A 22,735-nucleotide genomic window follows, 5' to 3' on the forward strand; every position below is an offset into this window, starting at 1 on the left:
CCCGCCGCGGCGGCTGTGCGGCCGCCCTGCCCAGCAGCCGTCAGACGTGGTCGGCACTGGACAGCAGCAGGGGTCGGCTTGCTCCGCGGTCCCCTCGCCGAGCCGCTGCAAATGGCATGGTTCCCCCCGCCCCCCGGCTGCGGTGTATCGTAGTGAGACGAGGAATGGTTAAAACACAGTCTTTTTATATATACATTTTTTTTTCGTCTTGGGGCTTTCAGTTTACAGAAAAGGAGAGCATCTGATGCATCTGCTCACATGCCACTTCTGATCATACGTTGCCTCCTTGCACAGAGCAGGATCGTTGGGAAAGATGGAGATACCATAAGTTGCTAGTAGTGAAAAGTGCTGCAGAAATCCAGTGGTTTCCCTTCTCCATTGAAGTGACATATTTTTTCCTGGGTTAAGTTGAAAGCAGTGGTTGGCGGAGAGTGACGGTAGCTGGGAGTGGGTTTGTGTTTTTGTTGCACCGTTAGGTTTTGCAAAGAGCAGCGATGAAGAGGAAGCTGGCACTCTCGGAGATGCAGTTGGTTCTTCTCATTTTATTGGTGTGGCTGCCCACAAGGTGAGAGGATGTTTAATTTTGTTGTTCTATATAAGCATATATGTTGTGATCTGCTTAGGGTAAGCTTGTGTTAGAGGTTGTAGTAGTATATAGTAATGTGATAAGAAAAAATCTCTTCTAGCTGTTCAAATACAATAAATATTACATAGTTTCCAGAGCAAATGCAGTGGGAGAAGGTACTGGGAACAGTACAAACCTAATGGCTTGTCCTTAAACAGTTTGTAAATTGATGTTTTATTTCACCATTTGAAAGAAAGCTATGCTTTTAAATGCTTTATTTTAGAACTAGGATCTTAAAGATTTATTAGAGCTACTGTATCACTATCAGTCTATACCACACGTTTCTTCATGCAGATGAAGAAATAGATTGTTGTGAAGTCAAATAGCAAATCATAATCTCTAAAATAATGCTGGCATTCTTTTAATACAGCTTGCCTTTTTTTGGTCTTATTTTGGTCAACGTAACAGAATTCAGAATGATACTTAAGCTTTAAACCTCTAGGTGGAGATAGCATACAACTTCACAATCACATATAATAAGACAATAGCTTCATTTATTAATCAACTTTTCTTATGTTGTTTAAAGTTCTCTATTTCTAAAGTGAAAGCATAGTAGAAAGTAATTTTAATCATGCAATTAGTTTTGTGTTGCCCATAATCCCTAAACATGCAATTAATTGTAGTTTGTGACTTCCATTTAGTTACTTTGGTTCTCACTGCCCTAGGTCTTGCCCTAATATGGGAAGGGTCTTAAGTCACCCAATTCAAGTTTCCTATGGTTGAAAATGCCTATATTTATTTTTGTCTATTTCTTACTGACCAAAATATTCACGGAAAATATGTTTCCTGTTTCACTTTATGCCTAACTATGGTGCAGTATTAGTTGAGTCACAGTGGGCCAGATCCTGCAAACCTTACTCGTGTGAGTAATCCCACTGACGTCAAAGGGATTACATGCGTAATTATAAGGGAGTTTATGCCTGAGTAAAGTTTGGAGGATTAGACCCTAGTAATGATGTAATTGTATGAACTAATTTTTAGTGATATCTTGACTTCAAAAACTATTATATCTCAAAAAAGAAGCATATAAAATGGCAGAGACTTACAGTGGAGGAATACTATTTAAAAATAAAAAATGAAACATCCAGTAATTATAATTAGTAGTAAACTCATAGAAGAGTAAAATTACAGATGATGTTTTGATATTTACTTTATAAGTTATCTGATTTTGTTTGATTCTATGGGATGTATAATGGAAATCACAGACTGCAATGATTTACATTTAAATACTTCCTCCATGCTGTTGAATTGGGAACCAACATAAACCCCTATCTTTATTCATTTTATAGCTTGCTTTAAAAATGTCTCTTGAACCTATTTTTGAGCTAGAGTAGGAAGAAATCATGCTCATTTTCATGGCATAGTTAGTCATTCAAAATATGTTGATCAATAGTTCAGTTACAGATGATAAATACTCGAACATCTCTTATGAGGAATATCAGATGGCTGAAAGAGGTGTAAATGATATTGCATGGTAGCATATGATTCTTTGCTTGCTTGATATTAATGTTCTGGTATTAATAAGATAGACAAACTAATGCATTTCACATACATGATACTTAAAAATTGTTGGCTCAGTAACGTTTGTGTGCGTAGGCTTTGTGCATGGGAATGGTCCCCAGTACACAAAACCTTTGGTTTGGATATCCAGGTCCAGGTGGACTGTTCAGCGGCACAGCTGGCTGGGCAGCAGATTCATGTTCCAGTCCTTGGTGTTTTCCAAGGAGATATGACCCGTGAAGCCTGTAACATATCTTTCTTCATCGGGGAAGTTTTAAACAATTGATGATCTATAGATTTTTTTTGATGCTTCATTTATGATTTTTTTCTATCCAACTTTTACAAGGTGTGTCCGCATCTAGCGGAAATCGTGTAGTGCTTTTTATAACAAAATACCATTTTAGAAACAGAAGCTATCCACAGCTATCCTGCAGCTTGCTAATCAGCATCATTGTTCCCACCCACCAAATACTGACATCAGAGGACTCCCTGAGCATGATCGCTGGAGTTTTCCCTCCTGTTAGTACGTCTGGTCATGTACGTTATATGACCATTGGGTGGAGGCAAATCCACAGGATTTATGCGGAGAAATAGTACACAGAGGTGAGGGCAGACAGGATAGAGCTGCAAGGAGACAGTTTTGTATGTGGGAACTCAGGTTATCAGTCTAGGAGTGACATACCATTGAGGCCTGGAAAGCTCTTTTAGACTTTTGTAACTGCACAACTGAATGTGTTAATGGAGCTTGAAGTAGCACTCACTGTGATGCAATGTGGACTAGAAGTAGAGGCTACTGGAAAATTACTACCTGGGAATTTTAAATAGTATGTCATAGACTCTTACGTTTCTGAACATGTTAAACATGAATTGTGAATTCGTATACTCCTAACTATACCTTTCATATTAGAGGGTGGTGTGTTAAATATTCAAGGCTAACCTGCAATGACTGCATGCTGAGTGGATGTAAAGCATATTTAGCACTTTGTAAAATATAAAATGTCCATTTAGATCAGTGCTGGCTGACTCGCTGGAAGACGAAGCTAAGAACAACATCACCATCTTTACAAGAATTCTAGACAGACTTCTGGATGGTTATGATAATCGTCTTAGACCTGGATTAGGAGGTAATAAACACAATTAAAGATTGATTTTAAAAAATCAAGTTTTAATGTTCAGCATTTGTTATTGATGCAGTGATATTCTTCCTTCAGGGTTTTCTTTTCCTAACAACTGGTATGTATTTTGATAAATTACTTATAACTATATTCACCCAGTTGAATCATTTGAAGTTTGAGGAAGATAACATCTACAAACGGAAAGCAGGCACTTTCACACATTTATCTTAAGTAAAGAGAAAAAAATCTGGAGATTTAACATAGTAAATCAGAATGAGAACAAAAATAACATCTAACGCTGTTATTCCAGTCAGGGAATTTTGGTTGAGCAAGGAATGCAGGCTTGATTCTCTGCAATGCGATGAAGTGTATGTTTTCAGAAATCTACACGTGTGTTTTGTGTGTGGTGTAAAATYTGCATTTTAGATTCATTCGTTGTCCCAGTAAATTCAATGGGATTGTTATATCTTTGACTTCCTTGGGATTAGGATTTGATTTATAATTAGCATTTTGTTTCTGGGTATTTTACATGTATGTGGGCACTGGAAAAAAATAATGGAAATATTGGAGGGCAGAGGTCACTGGACTCTTGTGTCATGACTGTCAGTTGTTTTTCAAAATATCAGTTTTCATGTTCATTTTAAAGCTGTATGCTAGCTCATGTAAATATGTAAGCAACAAATTTAAATAATTTTGTTTGGTGTTAGGAGTGTTACTGTGCAGAATGATCTGTATGATATGGGGAGGGGCAGAATATCTTGATTTTGATAATATTTTATCTTCTATTATTAATCTACCATTTATACTTAATATAATATCTAACATAAATATTTACATATTGATAATAAAACTGTTATTACTATTATTATTCATAATGGTTTTGGTAATTGTAATTTTCAGCCTGGGGACTGTTTCGGCTTGCTGAAACTAAGAACAGTACAAAATTCTTTAGAACTATTCAGGCTCCTGTTGGTTTCAGTAAGATCAGGCCCAAAGCTGTAGGTCTGCTCTAACTTCTGTGGAAATAATTTTAACAACTCCATTTGACCAGATTAAGAATTGGTTAAAGTTCACAGTTTTTAGTCAACACTGCCATCCTAACCTGTGGCTCTACTGCTGTTCTGGGTCTGAGAACCTTGGCTGGCACTTGACACAGCATAAAGTGGGAGTTGGCACAGGCTGGCAACAGCTCTCTCATTACACATTAATCTTAACTTGAAGTTATCTTTACATTTCCAATTCTGGCCTCTGTACAGTTGAGACTTGTGAAATATTTTATATTAAAGGGCTATTTTATTTAGATGATCCATAAAATGAGACATATGGTACTGTAGATGGGTGTGAGAATCTGTATGGTGATGTTTTCATGGAGATTCAGTTTCTCTGCAAAATACCTGATTTAAAGAATTTAGATGTAGTGTGAACATACTATGCCTTGCAGGTGACCTGTAGAGATATTTTATATCATAAAACTCAAGTTTAATTTGGAGGGCTTTTTAAATTATGTTTTTGTTAGCAAAATAATGAAAAGTTCTTTTCTTGTTTGCAAAAAGGAAAGTGCCATTTAATGAGAGCAGTCTGCAGTTTCTTTGCATATCAAGCCTTCTTCTGAATATTAAAATTTATATTGTTGATTATATGAATTTAGAAGACTGTATTTCCTGGTGGATTTTTATTTTATTTTCCAATAAATTAACTTTAAAATACTTACCTTGTTTTCCTTTTCAAGCCTCCTAGGTAATTAGAATATACTTTGGGAGCATAAAAATTAAAGAATTAACAGCTGTTTGGTATTGGCATACATGGCAATCAACCCATGTAGAACATGTGTGAAATGAAACTATGTCATGCATATTAAACCGTGATGATTCATGATGCATTAATGTTAATCTGCAAGAATACTTCAGTTGTCGGTGGACAGATTCTGATAGTTTAAAAGAACACTTCTGAAATTCAATTGTGATAATCCATGATATGAAATGTACTAAACAACACTTTTACAGATAATTCTTACTGATCATGGAGTTTCTTATTTCACAAATTTTATTCCTTTTTCTCTGTTAACACGTACTCTAAAAAGAAAAAAGGAAATGATTGGTTATTGAAGTCCCTTCCCTCGCCCACCGCCTTTTTTTTTTTTTTTTTAAACATGATGTGTCTGGTGAGTCTTGATAGTTTCTAAAAGTGTTCTTGCACAGTCTACTGTGTTTTGACCATGCCACATGTCATTAATTTAATATACTGAGGCTCAATTCTGTTCAAGGTACATTTATATGAATTTGAAGTAATTCATTTGAAACCAGTAGAGCATTTACTTTGGCATAGCAGCTTGCATTATGCCACTACACTCATGAGACTGAGATCACAATCTAGTATAACATGTGCTAAAACAGAAATAGTCCAGGATCTGAGATGAATTCTTTTAAAGCCTCTGAAAGCAAAAGTTACTCACTGGCCTACTTTCACCTGATGTATCTTCAGAGATGTCTTATAACAAAATCCAGATCAGTGTAGAGAAATATTCACCTCAAAAATGTTTTTTAATAATGAAAACTGTTAGTTTAGCACTGGATATTTTAGCTAGCTACTGACCAACAGAATGCATTAAGTGGAAACATATAGGCTCCTTCAAAGGCTGTGTAAAAATTCTGCTTAAGTAAAGGTCTGTTGGGAATTTGTTCTTGAATTTAGGGATAGATTTATAATTAATTTTACTGGAAAACTTGTTGTGAGTGCTTACAGTGTGTAATTGATGCTTTAGTAATATATTGATACACTTCAGAACTGAGAGCTATGTTCTGTATACTGTTAGGGCAGCTTTGACTTTTACTGTTGCTACAGATCCGTTGTAAAACCAGTTTTTGGCTGTTGGAAAGTCATCCTAGCAGCTGGGATCCTTGAATGATGTATGAGTACTACAGTGATGCAGTAGCCTGCAAAGTGGGTGTGGACAGGGAAAAGAAGACACTGCACTGTCCCCTGAAGCCAGAGACATCTCATATGTATTAGATAACCCTGAAATCTACTGGGCTGATATGAATAGGAATGAGGTTATTCAAAGTGGGATTAAAATTCCTCTGTACTTATCTTACACTAAGCACTGGATTGTAGCTGGAACGCTCCTGAGTACACTGTTGTTTCTGACATGAACTATTTTACTTAAACATTCTGTGCAATTTCTGTTTAGATAACAAAATAAATTAAAAGTTTTGGTTTCAAACCAAATTCCATATGTCATTAGCACTAATTTGTATGAAATAAAGTCATGCAAAATGACAAATCATACAGAGGTTGATTGTTTATTATTTTCTTAAAAATCATGAAGGAATTTTCTTCTATGTATTTTCTGTAATGCTTGCAAGACATTTAGGATAGCACAAATCCTTTGACTTCATTACGTTATAGAAAAAGCAATCCACAAAACAGTGGACACTAAAACTAAGCAAGGGAACAAAAGAGACTTCAGGTTTTTAAACAGGGAGACAATAGAATGTTGAAGTTGAGATACAGCTGCATTTAAATCAGGAAGTAATTGAATTATCTGTCTGTGCTATGTCTGCTTTCCTCTACCCCATGGGCAGGCCTGATTAAAGGAAATAGGGACAAATAGTAAGGCAATCCCATCTTTTAATTTGTTGATATTCTTGTATGTTAGATATATCAGCAATAACAGTATTTTCATACTTTTTTTGGAACTGTTAGCTTCTTTTTAAAGATGAGAAAGAAGGAAGGGAGAAGAAATGGAGATGGTGCTAGGATTTTGATATCATGTTGGGTGCTCTGGTAGTCTGACTATCTCCATTAGCTATTCAGCCTTTCCTTTCTCATATTTGAAACTGCTTTTTTCTAGCAGCTATTGTACTTGTATCAATTCTACTCACCCAAATTTAGAAGATATAATTGAATACAAGACGCAATTAGAAAAGATTAATTTACATCTTGAAAAAATGTTGTGGGGAGTTACAAAGAGAGGTAGACTTCGTTGTCTAAGGGTCAGATTCCAAATGCCATATTGACATTGAAAAGAGCTACACAAATTTATCCTATTTGAGAATCTTTCCACAAACTGTGGTGAGTCTCAGTGGCTATAGGAATGTCATTCCTTTTGTAACTAGACAGCTTAATGTTGGCTATTCAAAAAACTCAAGCAGATCAGACAATAGGTAAGTGAAAACTAGATGCCGCCATGGTTCCATTTCAAAGAATCTTCTCTGCTGCAAGGTGACTCTCAGATGTTTTGATTGTGTTAAACAAGAATTTCCATTAGCTTTCATTTTCAGACATACTGAAATCTTTTTTTCACAACATTTTATAAATGGATTGCGCAGGAGAACTGAAGGGAACTAAGAAAGATTATTGCTGATTTTTGCTGGTTATTGCTGTCTGAGGGATGGTGAGCAGAGAGCACTTACAGGCATGATCATTCATCTTTGCAGCAGTGGAGATACCCTCGCATAGAATTGGTGTAATAGTGTAAAGGATCAGGCTCAGTGGTTAAAAGTGTATGATGTGCTTATCAGTATGAGCTAAAAAGGGAAAAAATATTTTTTCACAGGAAACTTTTTTCTAGATTGCGACAGCTGTTATATATATGTGTATCAAAGGTTTGTATGTTTCCAGTTACCAGGAAACAAGACCATCATCATATGCTGATAATCTGGAATATGCTAAGTTTAGGACAACATATTTGTATATCTCTGTGATTCAGAGAGTTTTTAATCAGCTTCAGAAGCATTTGCAGCAGTTTTAGCAGTCCCCCAGCTGGAGATTCAAAACTTCAGCAGTGTTTGTCAGCCTCATCCTGCTTGATACAAATTCAGAGCAGCCTCCTGGAAGGTCCTTGGGCTATTTTTCTTCCACAACACTACAAGGATGCTTTTGCTGCTGTTTTTAAAGGAAAAAGGTGCAGTGTGTTCCTGCTCAGTTCCTTCCGTATGTGTGGTTGCTACCCTGGCCCTTCTTTGCCCCAGTTTCATCTTTTAGAGAAGATCATGCCTCTGCCAGTGCTAGTGCAGAGCAGCTCAGAGCAGCACCTGTGTTTTCTGAAAGCACACTATTTATATATGGTACTTATGCTGGGATATAAAGGAGTAAACTACTCCTGCACTCGCTCTTTTTTCTTCATACCTTAAATGGATCACATGGAATCTGGCCATAATAATATACGTCCTAATAATGCTTTCAAAGTAGTTGGTTAGAAACTCAGATTAATTTATGTCTTAGTTGAGGATAATGTATGTCGGTAAAAAGCATTCATTGTAAAAAATGGAAAAGCGATAGGGAAGAAGATTCGAAAATTGTATTTAATTAGTTATCCAGGACATGTGGATGGAGCTAAAATACAAGAAGAGAACTCAATAGCTATAAACATTCTAGAGAATGAATCCTTAGGGAAGCGGTAGGGTAAAAAACCTTCAGAAAACTATTGAGCTATTGAAGAACAAACCAGCAAAAGAGATATAGGATAGGATACTGGCTGAGGTGCTAAGCAAAAATTTTTGTTCTTTTTTTTAATGAAAGGTAGTTGTTAAAAACAACAGTGAATATGTCAAAATTAATGTTGCAATTGTGCAAAGTATTGTGATTGCACAAAATATTGCACTGCACAGAGTGGCAAAATGCTATACTTCCCAACATTTAACAAAAATCTAGGTGCTCAGCAGGAAAGTTTATATGCCTATATAGGAGCTCATCTGTAAGGATCTCCCAGTTCATTGAACTCTTTTTTTTTCCCTGGCAAAGTGTCACATTTGCTTATAATGGTAGAAATACTGCTGATGACACCACATTAGTGGTTGGCTTACTTTTGTTTCAGTTACAAGGAATACATGAAAGATGATACTATAGATTTCTGTGTTCAGTCTCTCCTACCATTTTGGAGGTCATTGTAAATCAGATTGACAGGATGGTTTAATTGTTCAAGTGAGATTTGGTGGGCTCAAACAAACATGGCCTTTATTCAGACATACATCTGTTCTAGGTCATTTACAAACTGGTTGAAATGTGAGTTAATATCCAAGTCCTAATATCCTGTGAGTTTATATTCAAGGCCTTCCACTGTTGACTGCTTCCCGCTGATATCTGTTAACATTTTGCATAAATCTTGCAACCAGTTTGCTATCTCAAATGTAAAGCTATTTTTCACTCAGAATGACTTAGCTTTAGTAGGCAAGTACCAAAGGATTGTAATAATATCGTTTCAAAATTTTTATTATTCTTGTGAAATGACACTGTTTATGTAGTGCCACCTGAATTGAATAAAATCATTACTATTTAAATAATCTGATTAACTCTGAAAGATTTTCATAAATACTTAAGCACATTGGAAATTAATCCAGAATATGTTTGGGGGATTTTAATGGATTTTATGGATTTCTGGTTGGATTTTAACCAAGCATAAAGTGAATTTAAAATGTGAAAATCAAAGTATATATTGCTTACACTGAGAAAAATGTTAGGCATTCTGTAGCAACAAAGACCCGTTTTATAAAACAAAATTGATAATATTCTAGCTTACATTAAAAGGTATACTTACAAACAAGATCAGGGAAGTCCTTTTATGTTTATTGCTATGATGTAGTCCAGGAGTAGTGTATTCGGTTTTGTGTGTGCTTTGTATAGGAGATACAAAAGTTACACATTTCAAATCTTTTATTAAATAATGTATACCAAAATAGAGTGTTAACTAAAGAGTTTAAGAAGAAAGGAAGCTAGGGAGGTCTCTTATTGTGGGGTATAAGCACCTAAAGGAATTAAAAAGGTTTTGGTGAAAAACTATTTAAGTAGCAGTTAATAAAAGCATGGGTGTTCTGTGATTTTTTGTGTGTAGATTTATAGGACATAGTAGATATTTGGAATACTTTTCTCAGAGAAGTGGTGGAATCTACATCATGAGACACAGTCAAAATTTGACAGAACATGGCCTGAGCAATCTGATCTATCTTCATAGTTGGTTCTGCTTTGGACCAGATGACATCTAGGAGATCCTTTCTAAAATGAATTATTCTAAGATTCTATAACTTACAGTTAGCAAGGCATTGAAATAATGCCTGAAGTTTTCCATCTTATTAGGTGACTGTGAAAGAATTAGTTTTTGGAATGTGAGTTATGGAATATATAGCTGAACAAAAATACCTGTGTAAATGAGTGGTTGAAACCAACTGAGGACAGCAGAACATTATTCATAAACCAGTAAAAGATTTGGAGTAAACAGGAAAGGTCTGGGAAAACCCAGAGGACATATCTGTCCTTTTCTATGGTCTTTGCCTTGGATTTTCTAAGATTCAGCAGAAGCTGGGACTTGGCTAATCAGTTAAAAGTGACTATAGCCACCTTTTGTTCCCCTCTCACCATAATCTGATATCCTGAAAAGAGTTAAATATGGGAGAAGACAGTATCTTAAAGGAGATGCACTGTATTTCATTGAATCATTCTCAGTTGACTTTGTCATCATCAAATGTACAACATATAGGAAATGGTTTTCTGGGATCTAATTGTATTTGGAAAAAAAATGGTGTTAGCAAAGCTATGTGAAAGTCTGTGGTGGTCCCTTACAGAGTTGTGAACAAGTAGAAACACTGAAAAACTCAGCTGTACAGCACCATGCATTGTAAAGCCAAAAACCTCCTCAGGAAAAACACAGCAACTAGCAAATTCTGCCCTTCTGAAGTATTTTCTTGAGAGAGGTCTTCCTTTTTTCTTTCTTGTGTAGTTGCTTCTCCCTTTCTGAATGTCTATTTAGTTATAGATCTACTTCATGTTCCTCAGTACTGCATTTTATACATTCTTCCTTAAAAAATTCCCTTTGACCAAAATTTCATCAATTTGCCTTACTGCATCTAAATACAATTTTCCCCAAATCCAGGCCAGACTTGCCACCTAGATGCAGCTGTCTAATTTTGCATTTTTTGTAGTATGAATCCCAGACCTTCCTTCCCTCCTCCCCGGTACAGTTGCTCACATTTAGCTGCCTACCTGAAAGATTTCATATTTAATGAACCTGACTGGAGAGAGAGTGATCTGAAGGCAGTCTCCTTGTGACCTGGAAAGTAAAGATCCTTCTTTATCCACAGATTGTATGGCCTTCCTTTTGTGCTATTGCAATTTTATTGCTACCGTTGGGTGGTCTGTGATAGATCTGTTGCTTCTGGCAGTACTCCTGGCTACATATTAGTGCTTCTGTTTGCTTGAGTGCCACCATTTCATGACCATTTTTAGCAGTAACCTTTTCAATACACTGACTAGTGCATCCAATTTCTAGAATTAGTAGCATGTAGAGAGAGACAAGGATCATGCAGAACTTTTTAATTGCTAGTACATTATGGCTATATCTGCTTTATGTTTTTTACAGTATTTCAGTCCGTATTAATTCTTGTTGCTATTATAGTAGCTCTTGAAGACTCCAAGAGGAAACAGATATGAGATAGATCATAACACTATTTTTTAACAAACTATCATTAGGGTACTATATGCTAAAGGTGAAAAACCACAAAGAGGAAGGAGCAGGGTAAAGGGCAGGAGGATAGGACGAAAGAGGTGGAGAGAGAAGGAGAGAGATAAAATGGTAATACTAAACATTGACCACTTTTAAACTATTGGCAGGTGAAGGCAGCTGGCTGATAATAGCTTCAAATATGCATTAGAAACTTGTAAGTGAAATAATATAATCAGTTTTAGCATTATGATATATGCATTTATTTAAATTTCTGACATTAATGTTTTTTCAACAATGAGTCATCTGTCTCAAAAACAGGTATAGAAGATATATCAGATAATGTTTTCCATTGCTGTACAATTCACCAGCCTGCTAAATTAAAGCATCAGCAGAAGATTTTGAATTAATATTGTCAAAAGTCTAATAAATTTTAATGATAAGAATCAAAGCACTTTAATATGTCAAGATTAGTCTTTGAACACATTTTATGTCTGTTTTTTCAGGTTAATACACCAATTAAATTAATCACCAGCCAAAGAAACTTTTGTTTACCACTGTCATCCTAATAATAGTTTGCTTTCTCATGCAGAATATGTTAGCACTGGCTTTCTGAAAATGTCTGTACATTGAGAAGGTATGATTCTGCTAACCTTCCAGAAGTGCTTTTGCTGGTTGGGAACCATTTGTGAGATTACTTTGTAGCACAAGATTCTTGGATATTCCATAATTGCTTGTCATAATTTTTAGGGCTCTTTAAGAGTAGCTAGTTCAGTGAAAGTAGCCTAAGTGAGTTTCCCTCTTGCCTGGGAATGTCCTGCACATCAGAGCACATGACAGTTTAGTAAAGTTGTATAGCTGTAGTCAGAGATTGGATTTACTTACGTCTGACCAAATTACATTAATTTTTCTGTCCATGCATACATATTTGGTCCTGCACATGCATTTCTTGTTGAACTGGAAGAGATCATGCATCCAAAGTATTAATCTGGGACTTGTTCAGGAAGTACATGAATGGCCCATGTTCAGTCTGATATCTCTTAATCTTGTAATGTTATGACTAATATGAGTTGATTGCAATCCAGATTCAGTGCACTGTACCACTAACCATCATTATGTTCTAGCACATATAGTTTAATAAGAATCAGTTAAAAATGATGTATGCTATGAAACTTACATGTCCATTTTTTATATATATAAACATATAAATATATATTTATAAAAGCTTCTCTTAGACACTGAAAACCTATCAGAGAACTCAGACTACTCTGCAAAAGAGGTAAGCTTTATATTTTGGTGAAGCAGGGTAAAGTAACCGGGAAGTATGATCCACCACTCTGTGGTGGAACAGATCGTTGTCTCCAAGGCTCAGTACAGTGCTCTGTCTTCCTGGTCACAGATTTCTAGGACAAATTTGACTTCAGAGAGGAAAGATTTATACAGAAGGCATATTCCAGCTGGAAAGATTACTTCTAAATATGCTCTTTTTTAGTACTCATGTTTTTTTTTCTTAAAGCGTACAAAAGCTGATTGCACTTGTGATCTTTCACATGAATGTAGTTTCCTTGGGTTACCTATCATGAGAGCCATCTGTATTTGTTGCCCTTTTTTGGTTTAATTTCAAAAATTGCATTGTCTTGATTAGTTACATTGTTTTCTGCCATTCAGGTATGTATCCTGTGACTGAAAGATTGCCCTGTCATTAGGAGTGTCTTATCTCTTTATTGGTCTCTATAAGAAAGGGAAAACAAGATAAAGCATAAATAATGGCAGTTTGGGACCTTCACTGTTTTACAAATGACTGCTCAGTAATTGGTAGATCATTACTGTGGATGAGCCATATGTCTAGAATTATTTGATCTGGTCACTTCATGGTGCTGATTCTCTCATTCAGGAGAAGTAATTGTCTTCTAACATGTTCGTTTTCTTTTCTTCATGCATCCATTCTCTGTGGTCCCGAGGTAATAGATTCTTCAGACCACTTCTGTCAGGAGATTGGGAATGATTATGAAAGCTCTAGTTTGTGAGCTTTCAGCAGAGCACCAGAGGGTGAAAGGAAAGGAGGGGGAAAGAGAGTCTGCATTTGTCTTTGAAAATTTGGAGGTGTGTTGAAGGGCTAATTCCTGGTCTGAATGTATCAGCCTAATGTTTTAGATATTTTCTCCTGACTGACAGTCTAAAGACTACTGTAGATGCCTTTTTATTCTTGCTTTTTGTAGGTCATTTAGATTTTTCGCAATTTATAGGCTCACTGAATGAAGGATGAAGTTCCTCCAGATGAGACAAGGCTGAGGAACAGGTGTAGTGTGGAGTATATGACTGAGAAAAAGCTAAAAGTAGAGCCTTAGATTGAGTGCTGCCTTGATAAAAGCCCTCTGTCATGCTGAGAACGTGCCATGGCATTTCACTTACTACCCTTATGAGTGTCCACAGTTTTAATTGGGTGCTGAACAATGAACTTCTTTCTAGTAGACCTTTTAATTTGAACTTCATAGTGCATTGCCTTGTACAGTTTCTGAACAAAAGGAAAGATATATCCTCATAGGAAAATAAATAAATAAAGATAGGAGAAATAAATAAAGAAGGAAGAAATATAAATGCCTGTGGTTTCAGATAAGGGAATGGTCATGTCCTTAATAATCCCTTTCAATCTGCTGGATCCTAAAAGCTGTCAGAGAATTTCATATTTTATTACCAGGCATTCTCTCTTTAGTTGACCATAAGAAAGATGAACAGATAATCTTACTTGCTACTGAATAACTTGTTAATTTTAAAATAATGTTCTGTGGTAGGTCCTGTCCACATTCTCATGAAGTCATAGTATGTGCTTAGAAGAATATAGACTTAAGAAATCAAATGATACAGATTCTAATTAAACTCACATTAAGCAACATATCTAAGAAAAAAATGCTCTTTTGCATAATCAAAACAATCATTTTGCATTTTCTGCCTGTAAAAACCAGTTAGTTTAATATTAAAAGGAGATTCTTTCCCCCAATATCTAGCCTTTTCACACAGAGAAGCCTGAATGGGTTCTGAAAGTCCCATATGCAGTCAGAAGGGAAATCTCTTGTCACAGCAACCATGAAAGACAGATTTGAGGCTGCTTAATCCAAGCTCCTGGGAGTATGTTGTAGAGGAGATTCTGGGAAACACAGCTAACAGTAAAGTAGCTTAGGGATGTTGCAGTGACTCAGCTGTGAGACTGAGAGTCCTACACTACACTTCTTGTAGGCACAATACACAGTCTTAGTATAAGACTTCTTTATTATTAGCTAAATAATGGAAAAGTAACTGACAACTGTATAACATATTAAAGTAAGATTTAATAAAAGATTGACATGTTACTGTCTGAGTTATTAGCTCATTTGGGGGGTTCTTTTCCTTGATTTAAATATTAATATGATTCTCTTTTGGGTGAAGCCATGAACATATTGTTTGTCAGGATTCCTGTTTAGCAAGAAGCTTATTATCCATGGTCATCCCACAGAGGGACCTGCTGAACAAAAAGTATTAAGAATAAAACCAGGCAGCTTGGCAGCAGTTCTGATTTGTACTGTGTCTCAAAGTGCTTACCTCTATTCTTCCTTCCCCTGCATTTCAGCAACTGCGGGGTTCTGGGAAGTTTAAAGAGTGCCTACCTGTTCTCATGCACCCCGGGGACTCTGGGTGTTAACATACAAGCAACTTCAGCTGTTTTCAGTAAGTGTACACAGTAACTTTTTTGAAAGTATATTTATTAGAATAGTCTGGATAAAGATTAACTTCCTGTACTTCATAGTTATTTTACCTGGCTTAAAATAGGAACTTTTGGCTGGTTGATAAATGGATTAGAATGGTGTCTAGTTTTTTAGAGGTTTCTGTAATTGCTCTGTCTTGCAATCCTCTGAAATGCTTTTTTAGATTTTGATACAGCATTACTTATTAAAAAAAGGTATTTGAGACTCCTTCTGCAAAGAATATGTTAAAAGTACCCACTAATACGCAGCTCTACTAAATAAAGGCACTACCTCCTTTAGCAAAAGAAAACAGAACTGTAGCTGCCTTTTTAATGACTGTGTGACCCAGGACTATAGTAACCAGGCACTATACACAGACATTTAAATTAGCCTATCTGAAAGGACCAGCATTTTCAATGCTTTCTTAAGTCTGTTAGTCCCCAGAGAAGCTCTGTCAGTCTTTGGGACTTGGGAAGATGTACATTTCATAATCTGCTCTGACAGCAATAAGCCTTGGGATCATGCTGACCTCTGGTGCCAATGAGTGTTTGCCACAGAACAAGCAAGATTCTGCTTCCCAGAGGCTTGTCCTGGCTTCTTTCAGCTCCAGAGTCCCATAGAACTCTTTTTTTTGTGGCTGACTGCAGAGGTAGGCATTCTCCCGGTGCTGCCTTTTCATGTCAGCCATCACCAGGGGAAGCCTATTTCACTGACTTCAGTGGGCTCTGGCAATCCACCCAAATCTTTATTATATAATTAACAAGAATAATAAGCATTTGGACAGTGTCTGTTTTAGCCTAGGAAAGTGGTGTGCAGTTGAAGGGTGAAATCCTGTGCAAGTATTGACAGTTCTCTGGTCACTCTGTTGTGTCACTAGTTCTGCAGCCATCTCACATATTCTGAGTCCTGAAGGAATGTCACCTCTGATGCTTTTCCAGTGAATTATGAGAAAATTTCTTTATTTTTGGAATGTGTGGGAATTTGTGGGAGGGCATTGAAGGAGAACCATCTCTCAGCTTGTACTTTCACTGAAAAGTGGATGTGTTTGGCATAAGCCAAAGTGGTTCCTGAAATCTAACCTGTAGAACATCTAGCCTGACTAGCCTTCGTTAGAAACACATCTGAGCTTAAGAGGAAATGGGGAACAAGCAGATAAGCTAGCAGCTAAAATTAAGCAAGTCAGTAGCCACTATGCAGTAAAGGCTTATCTTAAAATGTCCAGATTTGGCTGCTTCATGACTTTAAAGAGAAATCTGAAGCTTATTCTTTTTTTTAAATGATACTGCTTTTATGGGGAGATGTGTTTTGAAATACAGAAGGGGGTAGCTGAGTGAGTGTATCAAAAGGGATGATTTGGGAATGCTGTGACTTGGAATAAAGCACAGAGATGAAACTTGAAATTACCCTAGAAGGCTGATGCAGCAGAGTTTGACAGGGTGTTCTATGACTTTAAGTACCAAGGTCATCACATGTAAACATTAAAAAAAAAGACTTCTGAATGTAAGTTTCTAAAATCTCGGATCATTTTGGGAACCTTTCTGCCTTACCTGCATGTTACAGTTTTCTTTCTAATAGAACAGCACTTGGAGCAGATTAGATGGAAATGTGGTTGCATGGGAAAAAATGCAGTTGCATGAGAATAATAACTTTGCTATCCCTAGTTGTGTGATGACACTGTTTCAGATCAGTCCAAGAGTCTGCTCCCTTGCATTTCCAAACTTGAGTGCTGCTGTTCTCTTTGTCTTTCTTGGTCTCATTCCTTAGAGGGTGTTAGGGCCATTTTAGCTTTATCATGTTCATCCATTTGATCTAAACAATGCAATAGTCTCAATTGTTACTCAGCCTGGTTATTATATGGTTACACGGTTACCTGGTTATCTAACTCTTCCTATCCTGATAGGTGCTGTAGTGGCTGAAGTGATAAGGTGTAATGCTGATGTTTTATTTTTATTTGAATGCCATGTAGTTTTGATTTGCTGCCAAATATATTCGTTTTACTTCAACCTTTTAAGTATCCCATCTCAGTAAGACCACGTTTCTTCTAGCCAAACTCCTCTATGTTTTAAGTTTTCACTTTCGTGTTTCTATAGAACTTTTTAAGTAACTCCAGCTAAAGATTACTCATGTTTGTTCTTTATTTAAGAGCTGGATTCTTTTTCCCTTTTTGTGTGCGTGAGGTTATAGTGAAAAGGAAACAAATGGACATTTGATGGATTTCATGGTAGTCTGGCTTTATGGGGAGAGATTTCATATGACCTGTGTGTTTAGATTGCCCTTTCCAATAATTTCATTCACTCCTTGTTGCTCCTGTTTTCAACATTTTGTTTCGCCACTTGTTAATTGTAATATAGTCAAGACTAGTGTTTGTAATTACTCAGTTGCCTCTAATGTTTATAAAATCAAAGCATCCACACAATAACAGTATGTTTACAACGAACCTGTAAATTGGAGGAATACACTATTTAAAAGATAGGGAAAAAATCTAGAAAGATGTTTAGAAAATTAATTGCCATCCTAATCACCTGACATTTGAAACCTCTGAGATTTTCAAAATGTTGCTTGAGGTTCCAAAAGTCTATGAAGTCCCACAATAAAGGCCAAGATGTATTTTCTTCCTCATACCTGGAACCAGTTCAGTTTTGCACTTCTGAGTTGCTTCGAACCCTCACTTGTGTTTAAGTATCGGCAGGATTCAAGCTAGGTACTGGTTGGTCTACCTGACGTGATTTGGGCTGCACTCAAATTACAAATTGCCTTCTCATCAGGAATGAAGCACATGCTAGCTGAAGCATCTTATTTATTCTCTACCTGATTTGGAAAACTTACTTGAACCCATGTCTGATATTTCCCAACTCAGTTAACTAGGCATAGGGCTTTAGGTTGTTCTGGGAGAGTGATCTTTTCCACTGGAGGTGTTTCACTTCGTATAAAGTACCTACCTTTGTATCAAAGCATGAGCTGCTCTGATAGCAGACCTGTGTTAGGTACTGCTGGACTGTAGTGCCATTCACAATCTTTGGCCAGCTGGCCCCATGAAGACTGATGGCTGTTCAGACAAAAGCGCTTAGATTTGGCAGTGCCTAGTTCTTATGCACACTACCTGCAGTGGAGTTCATAGCTTCAAACATCCATGTCTTATTTGTGAAACATGGGGGAAGCGAAGCATGTGGGCACAGAAGGGGAGTGGAATATTGTTAATAGGCTGTAAAAGCAGTTGTTAAATCCAATAAACTGAATAGAGATCTGCCAAGCTAGACAATTCAAAAATGCTGGAGAGAGGCATCAGCTGGCATCCATTTCTTACCAATGCAGGTGAAACAGTGGTGTGCCCCCTCTAGAGTTCATGCTATTCCTCCTCTCCTGAAAAGAGCTGTGAGATTTCCTAATAGCCTGGGATGGTGGAAACTTATGAGAGAGCACTCTGATTTAAAGCAGTGACATGAACTGAAGTTACTGTGTTTCAGGGGTTGTCTCGACCACAAAGGTGAGTTTTCTAAGTTAGGGCATGTTTCCTCAGTTCTTAGAAGGATTTGTTCTGCTTTGTACAAATAATTAGATACTGAGCAGTGTCTTCAACTTTGTCTGCCACATCCCGTGAGTACTGCTAGGCTGTGGAATCAGTCTCTTGCTTTTTTTGTTGCTTTCTCTCTCAATGTCTTTCTGGCCCAGGAAATCTGTAATTATTTATAGTTTGAGGAACTTGTTGAAACTTGGTTGAGAGCCAGTTCTCTAAGCTGCTTGGCAGCATTAGGGCATATGGATAGTTCTGCCTTAAGGTGGAAATAAAAGCAGCTAGGGAATTTTAGTTATTTACAGTGTTAGGAGTTTGGGACAAAGGAGGATTCAAACAGATAAAAACACAAAATCTAGTAATTATGATCTGGACCACAGAGACATTCAGATTAACTTTTATTGATTTAAGTGGAAGCTTGGAGCTTAAATAACTTTGTGGAGCTTGTCCAGTATTCTTAGAGATAATTGGGCACCAAAGTCCTTCTTTAACCCTACCCTTGAGTGACTTTCTTAAACTTGAGTAGATAGCCTATGATAAAGTTAAAATTGCACCTCGAATTGTCACTTGTATCCAAAGCTCTTTAGTCATAGGACCTTTTGGAAATATATTTAATTTTTTTCCTGAAATAATGAGGTTTGCAATTAAAACTATTGGTAAAGGGGGAGAGAAGCAAAAAGTAGCAAAGATATTTATATATGGGATCTGTATTCTTTACATCTTTTTGAATGAGAGTTAAACCCAAAATCTAATCTGTCATAGTCATGTAAAGATTATCATTCTAATATATGTAGATCTATCACTTAGTACAGAGAGAACTCTAAATTCCTGTCTTTTTCTCCAGCATATTTTCTCCTCCTTTCTTCTGATTTCCCACTAATGTCCTACTAAGTGATTAAGACTGGGGTTCTGTAATCCATAACACAATTAGATTTTTATCTGAATAAAACTTCACTGTTATCTTTAATCAATCAGCTATTTGGTGACAAAACTAGCTAAGAGCACATTCTTGTTTCAGTCAATGCCATGAGAAATCAAATACAGGGCCTGATTCTGATCTCATTTATACCAAAGTGAATCAACAGAACAAATGTTGTCAGTAACTCTAGGTCTTACTGTGGTAAGCGCTCTACGTACACTTTGTTAGAGATTTGGAAGAGAAATTTACTTATGGCTCAAATTAAGAAATTGCTTTGCAGATAGGTCAGGAATAGTGAGGATCTTGGTAGTAAAGCACTGATGTCAAGGAGGGAAATTAATTTGTTTTTTCTCACAAACACCACTTCCGTTTACAAGTTGAAACTATTTGTGTATGCACATGTGACTTTGAAACTACTGTAATCTAACCTAGTAGATAACAATTGAAGAAGCTGAGTAATTGGATAGATAAAACTGTCCTATGAAGAACCAAAAAAAAAAAAAAAAGAGAGACAAGAGCAGGCAGAATGATATTTTGAAATACTTTAATTCCTATGGATTTTGCTGCTCCTATGGCTCCATGTTGTGTGACCTCTTCTTTCCCCCATTCCCCTTCAGCCAGAGACTGTCTTCAGCTGTCAACAGACACACTAAGGAGCTTGTCAGTTAAGGGCAGCATGTTAAGTTGGAACAGTGTTTGATGGATTAAGACTCAGGCTGCTTCACCTGTGCCATTTCTGGCTTGTGTTGTGAATGATGATTTCAAGGCCTTTGGGCAACATTGTCAAGCATGTCCTTAGAGACCATATTACAATGTCAGAACAATGTCAATTCCTGTTAAATAATTTTTATAGCAAAATAATTAAAGTAACATCAAGCTTTTGACAACATTTCTACAAAAACTCAGAAATCCTGAGTTAAGGCTCCCACAGCACTCCAAACTTGACCTCCTTTTTTATTTTGTGTTGACATAATTAATAAACAGTGTTTCATTTTCACATTTTTTGCATACTGTAAAAGCCCTTCAGTCAAGTTGCAGCCTTGCAGTGTTCTCCTGAGCACTATTTATTTTACATTAAAAATAATGTTTGTAAAAGAGAAATTGTTTCATGCTATGCATTAGACTTGCGTATGTATATTTTAGAAGCCATCTCCCACTAAGAAATATTTTTAATGGTTTTGGATTACCTCAAACAGATTGGCTTTTATTTTAGCTGTCAAAACCACGACTTATAGTTTTAGTTCTGTTGACTAGAAGTCTAATAAAAAAAAAAAAAGCCTTTCTCTTGTGAAGATAGTCTTGACACATAATTATATATCCAGCTTCTTGCAAATGAACACCTGGAACCTTGTTGCTGGTTCATTCTGAAGACTTCAAGATGGTTATTCTGCTTTCTTCTCTTTTTTTAAACATAGCTAGAACCAGCCACACACATTTTGGCCCTGCTTGCTGTGAAAAAAGCTGTAGATTCTTTTGGTGAGAGGAGTGAAGAGAACCCAGATCTTTCTCAGATTTAAGAAATATTCAGAAGATTTGTTTCAAGAAAGATAATTCTCCTTAAATTCTCCAGGGAAGAGCTCTCGCATGTCTAAGCCTGCCTGTCTAGCTGCCCTACGTCACAGACACTGGAACCTTGGGAACTCCTTCAGCGATGCAGGCAGGCTGAGAAAGGACTTTTGAAAGAAAGTAGAAAAGTTTTGAAAACTGTCTGGCAGGCAGCATTCCAGAGGAACTCCTTCAAAATTGAATTGTCTCTCTGGAAATGTCCAAGACTGACAAATCAGTAAGTGCTGATGAAGAACCTTTTTATCTGACTTTTTCGGCCATCTCTATTATTCAGCCTGTGATTGATTTACACTTCAGCCACTCCAAATTCTCTACCAAACAGTTAACTTCAGCTGAGCCAGCTCTTCTACGGGAGAACAAGCCAGCAGGATCTCAGACCATCAGAATGGTTATCGCAGCAGCCTGAGAGGTGGAATGGACCAAGGCACTGGACCAACTCTAAACTCTGAATGAGTTCTGAACTCCTCTTCAGGAGATCTGCATGGATGAGCAAGGAGCTCCTGGCAAAACTCAACCAGAAGAAGGAAGTATACAGAAAGTGGAAAGGGGAACAGGCCACTTGGGAGGAATATAGCAATGTTGTCAGAGTATGCAGGGATGTGACAAGGAAGGCTAAGGCCCGTTTGGAATTAAATCTGGCGAGGGATGTCAAGGACAACAAGAAGGGCTTCTTCAAATACATCAGTAGCAAGAGGAAGACTAAGGAAAATGTGGGCCCTTTGCTGAATGGGGTGGGTGCCCTGGTGATGAAGGATGCAGAGAAGGCAGAGTTACTGAATGCCACCTTTGCTTCAGTCTTTACTGCTCAGGCCAGCCCTCAGGAAYCCCAGATCCTGGAGACAAGAAAGAAAGTCTGGAGAAAGGAAGACTTTCCCTTGGTTGAGGAGGATCAGGTTAGAGACCATTTAAGCAGACTTGACACCCACAAATCCATGGGCCCCGATGGGATGCACCCACAAGTGCTGAGGGAGCTGGCAGAGGTCATTGCTAAGCCACTCTCCATCATCTTTGAAAGGTCATGGAGAACAGGAGAGGTGCCTGAAGACTGGAAGAAAGCCAATGTCACCCCAGTCTTCAAAAAGGGCAAGAAGGAGGACCCAGGGAACTACAGGCCAGTCAGCCTCACCTCCATCCCTAGAAAGGTGATGGAGCAGCTCATCCTGGAGGCCATCTCCAAGCATGTGGAGGACAAGAAGGTGATCAGGAGTAGTCAGCATGGCTTCACCAAAGGAAAATCATGCTTAACCAATCTGCCAGCCTTCTATGATGGAATGACTGGCTGGGTAGATGAGGGGAGAGCGGTGGATGTTGTCTACCTTGACTTCAGCAAGGCTTTTGACACTGTCTCC

General features: G+C 37.3%; 1 protein-coding gene across 1 annotated transcript in view; it reads left to right on the forward strand.

Annotated features, from left to right (window-relative positions):
- The first annotated feature begins 479 nt into the window (after positions 1-479).
- GABRA2 (gamma-aminobutyric acid type A receptor alpha2 subunit) overlaps positions 480-22,735 on the forward strand; it is a 66,454-nt gene continuing 44,198 nt past the window's right edge. Inside the window, exons 1-2 of the mRNA XM_026081155.1 lie at positions 480-565; positions 3,134-3,249. Coding sequence (XP_025936940.1) covers positions 495-565; positions 3,134-3,249 — 187 coding nt within the window. The 5' untranslated portion in view covers positions 480-494. The remainder of the gene's footprint in view (positions 566-3,133; positions 3,250-22,735) is intronic.

Source organism: Apteryx rowi, unplaced genomic scaffold (genome assembly GCF_003343035.1).
Source record: "Apteryx rowi isolate R43461 unplaced genomic scaffold, aptRow1 scaffold_538, whole genome shotgun sequence".
Classification (NCBI taxonomy): Eukaryota; Metazoa; Chordata; class Aves; order Apterygiformes; family Apterygidae; genus Apteryx; species Apteryx rowi.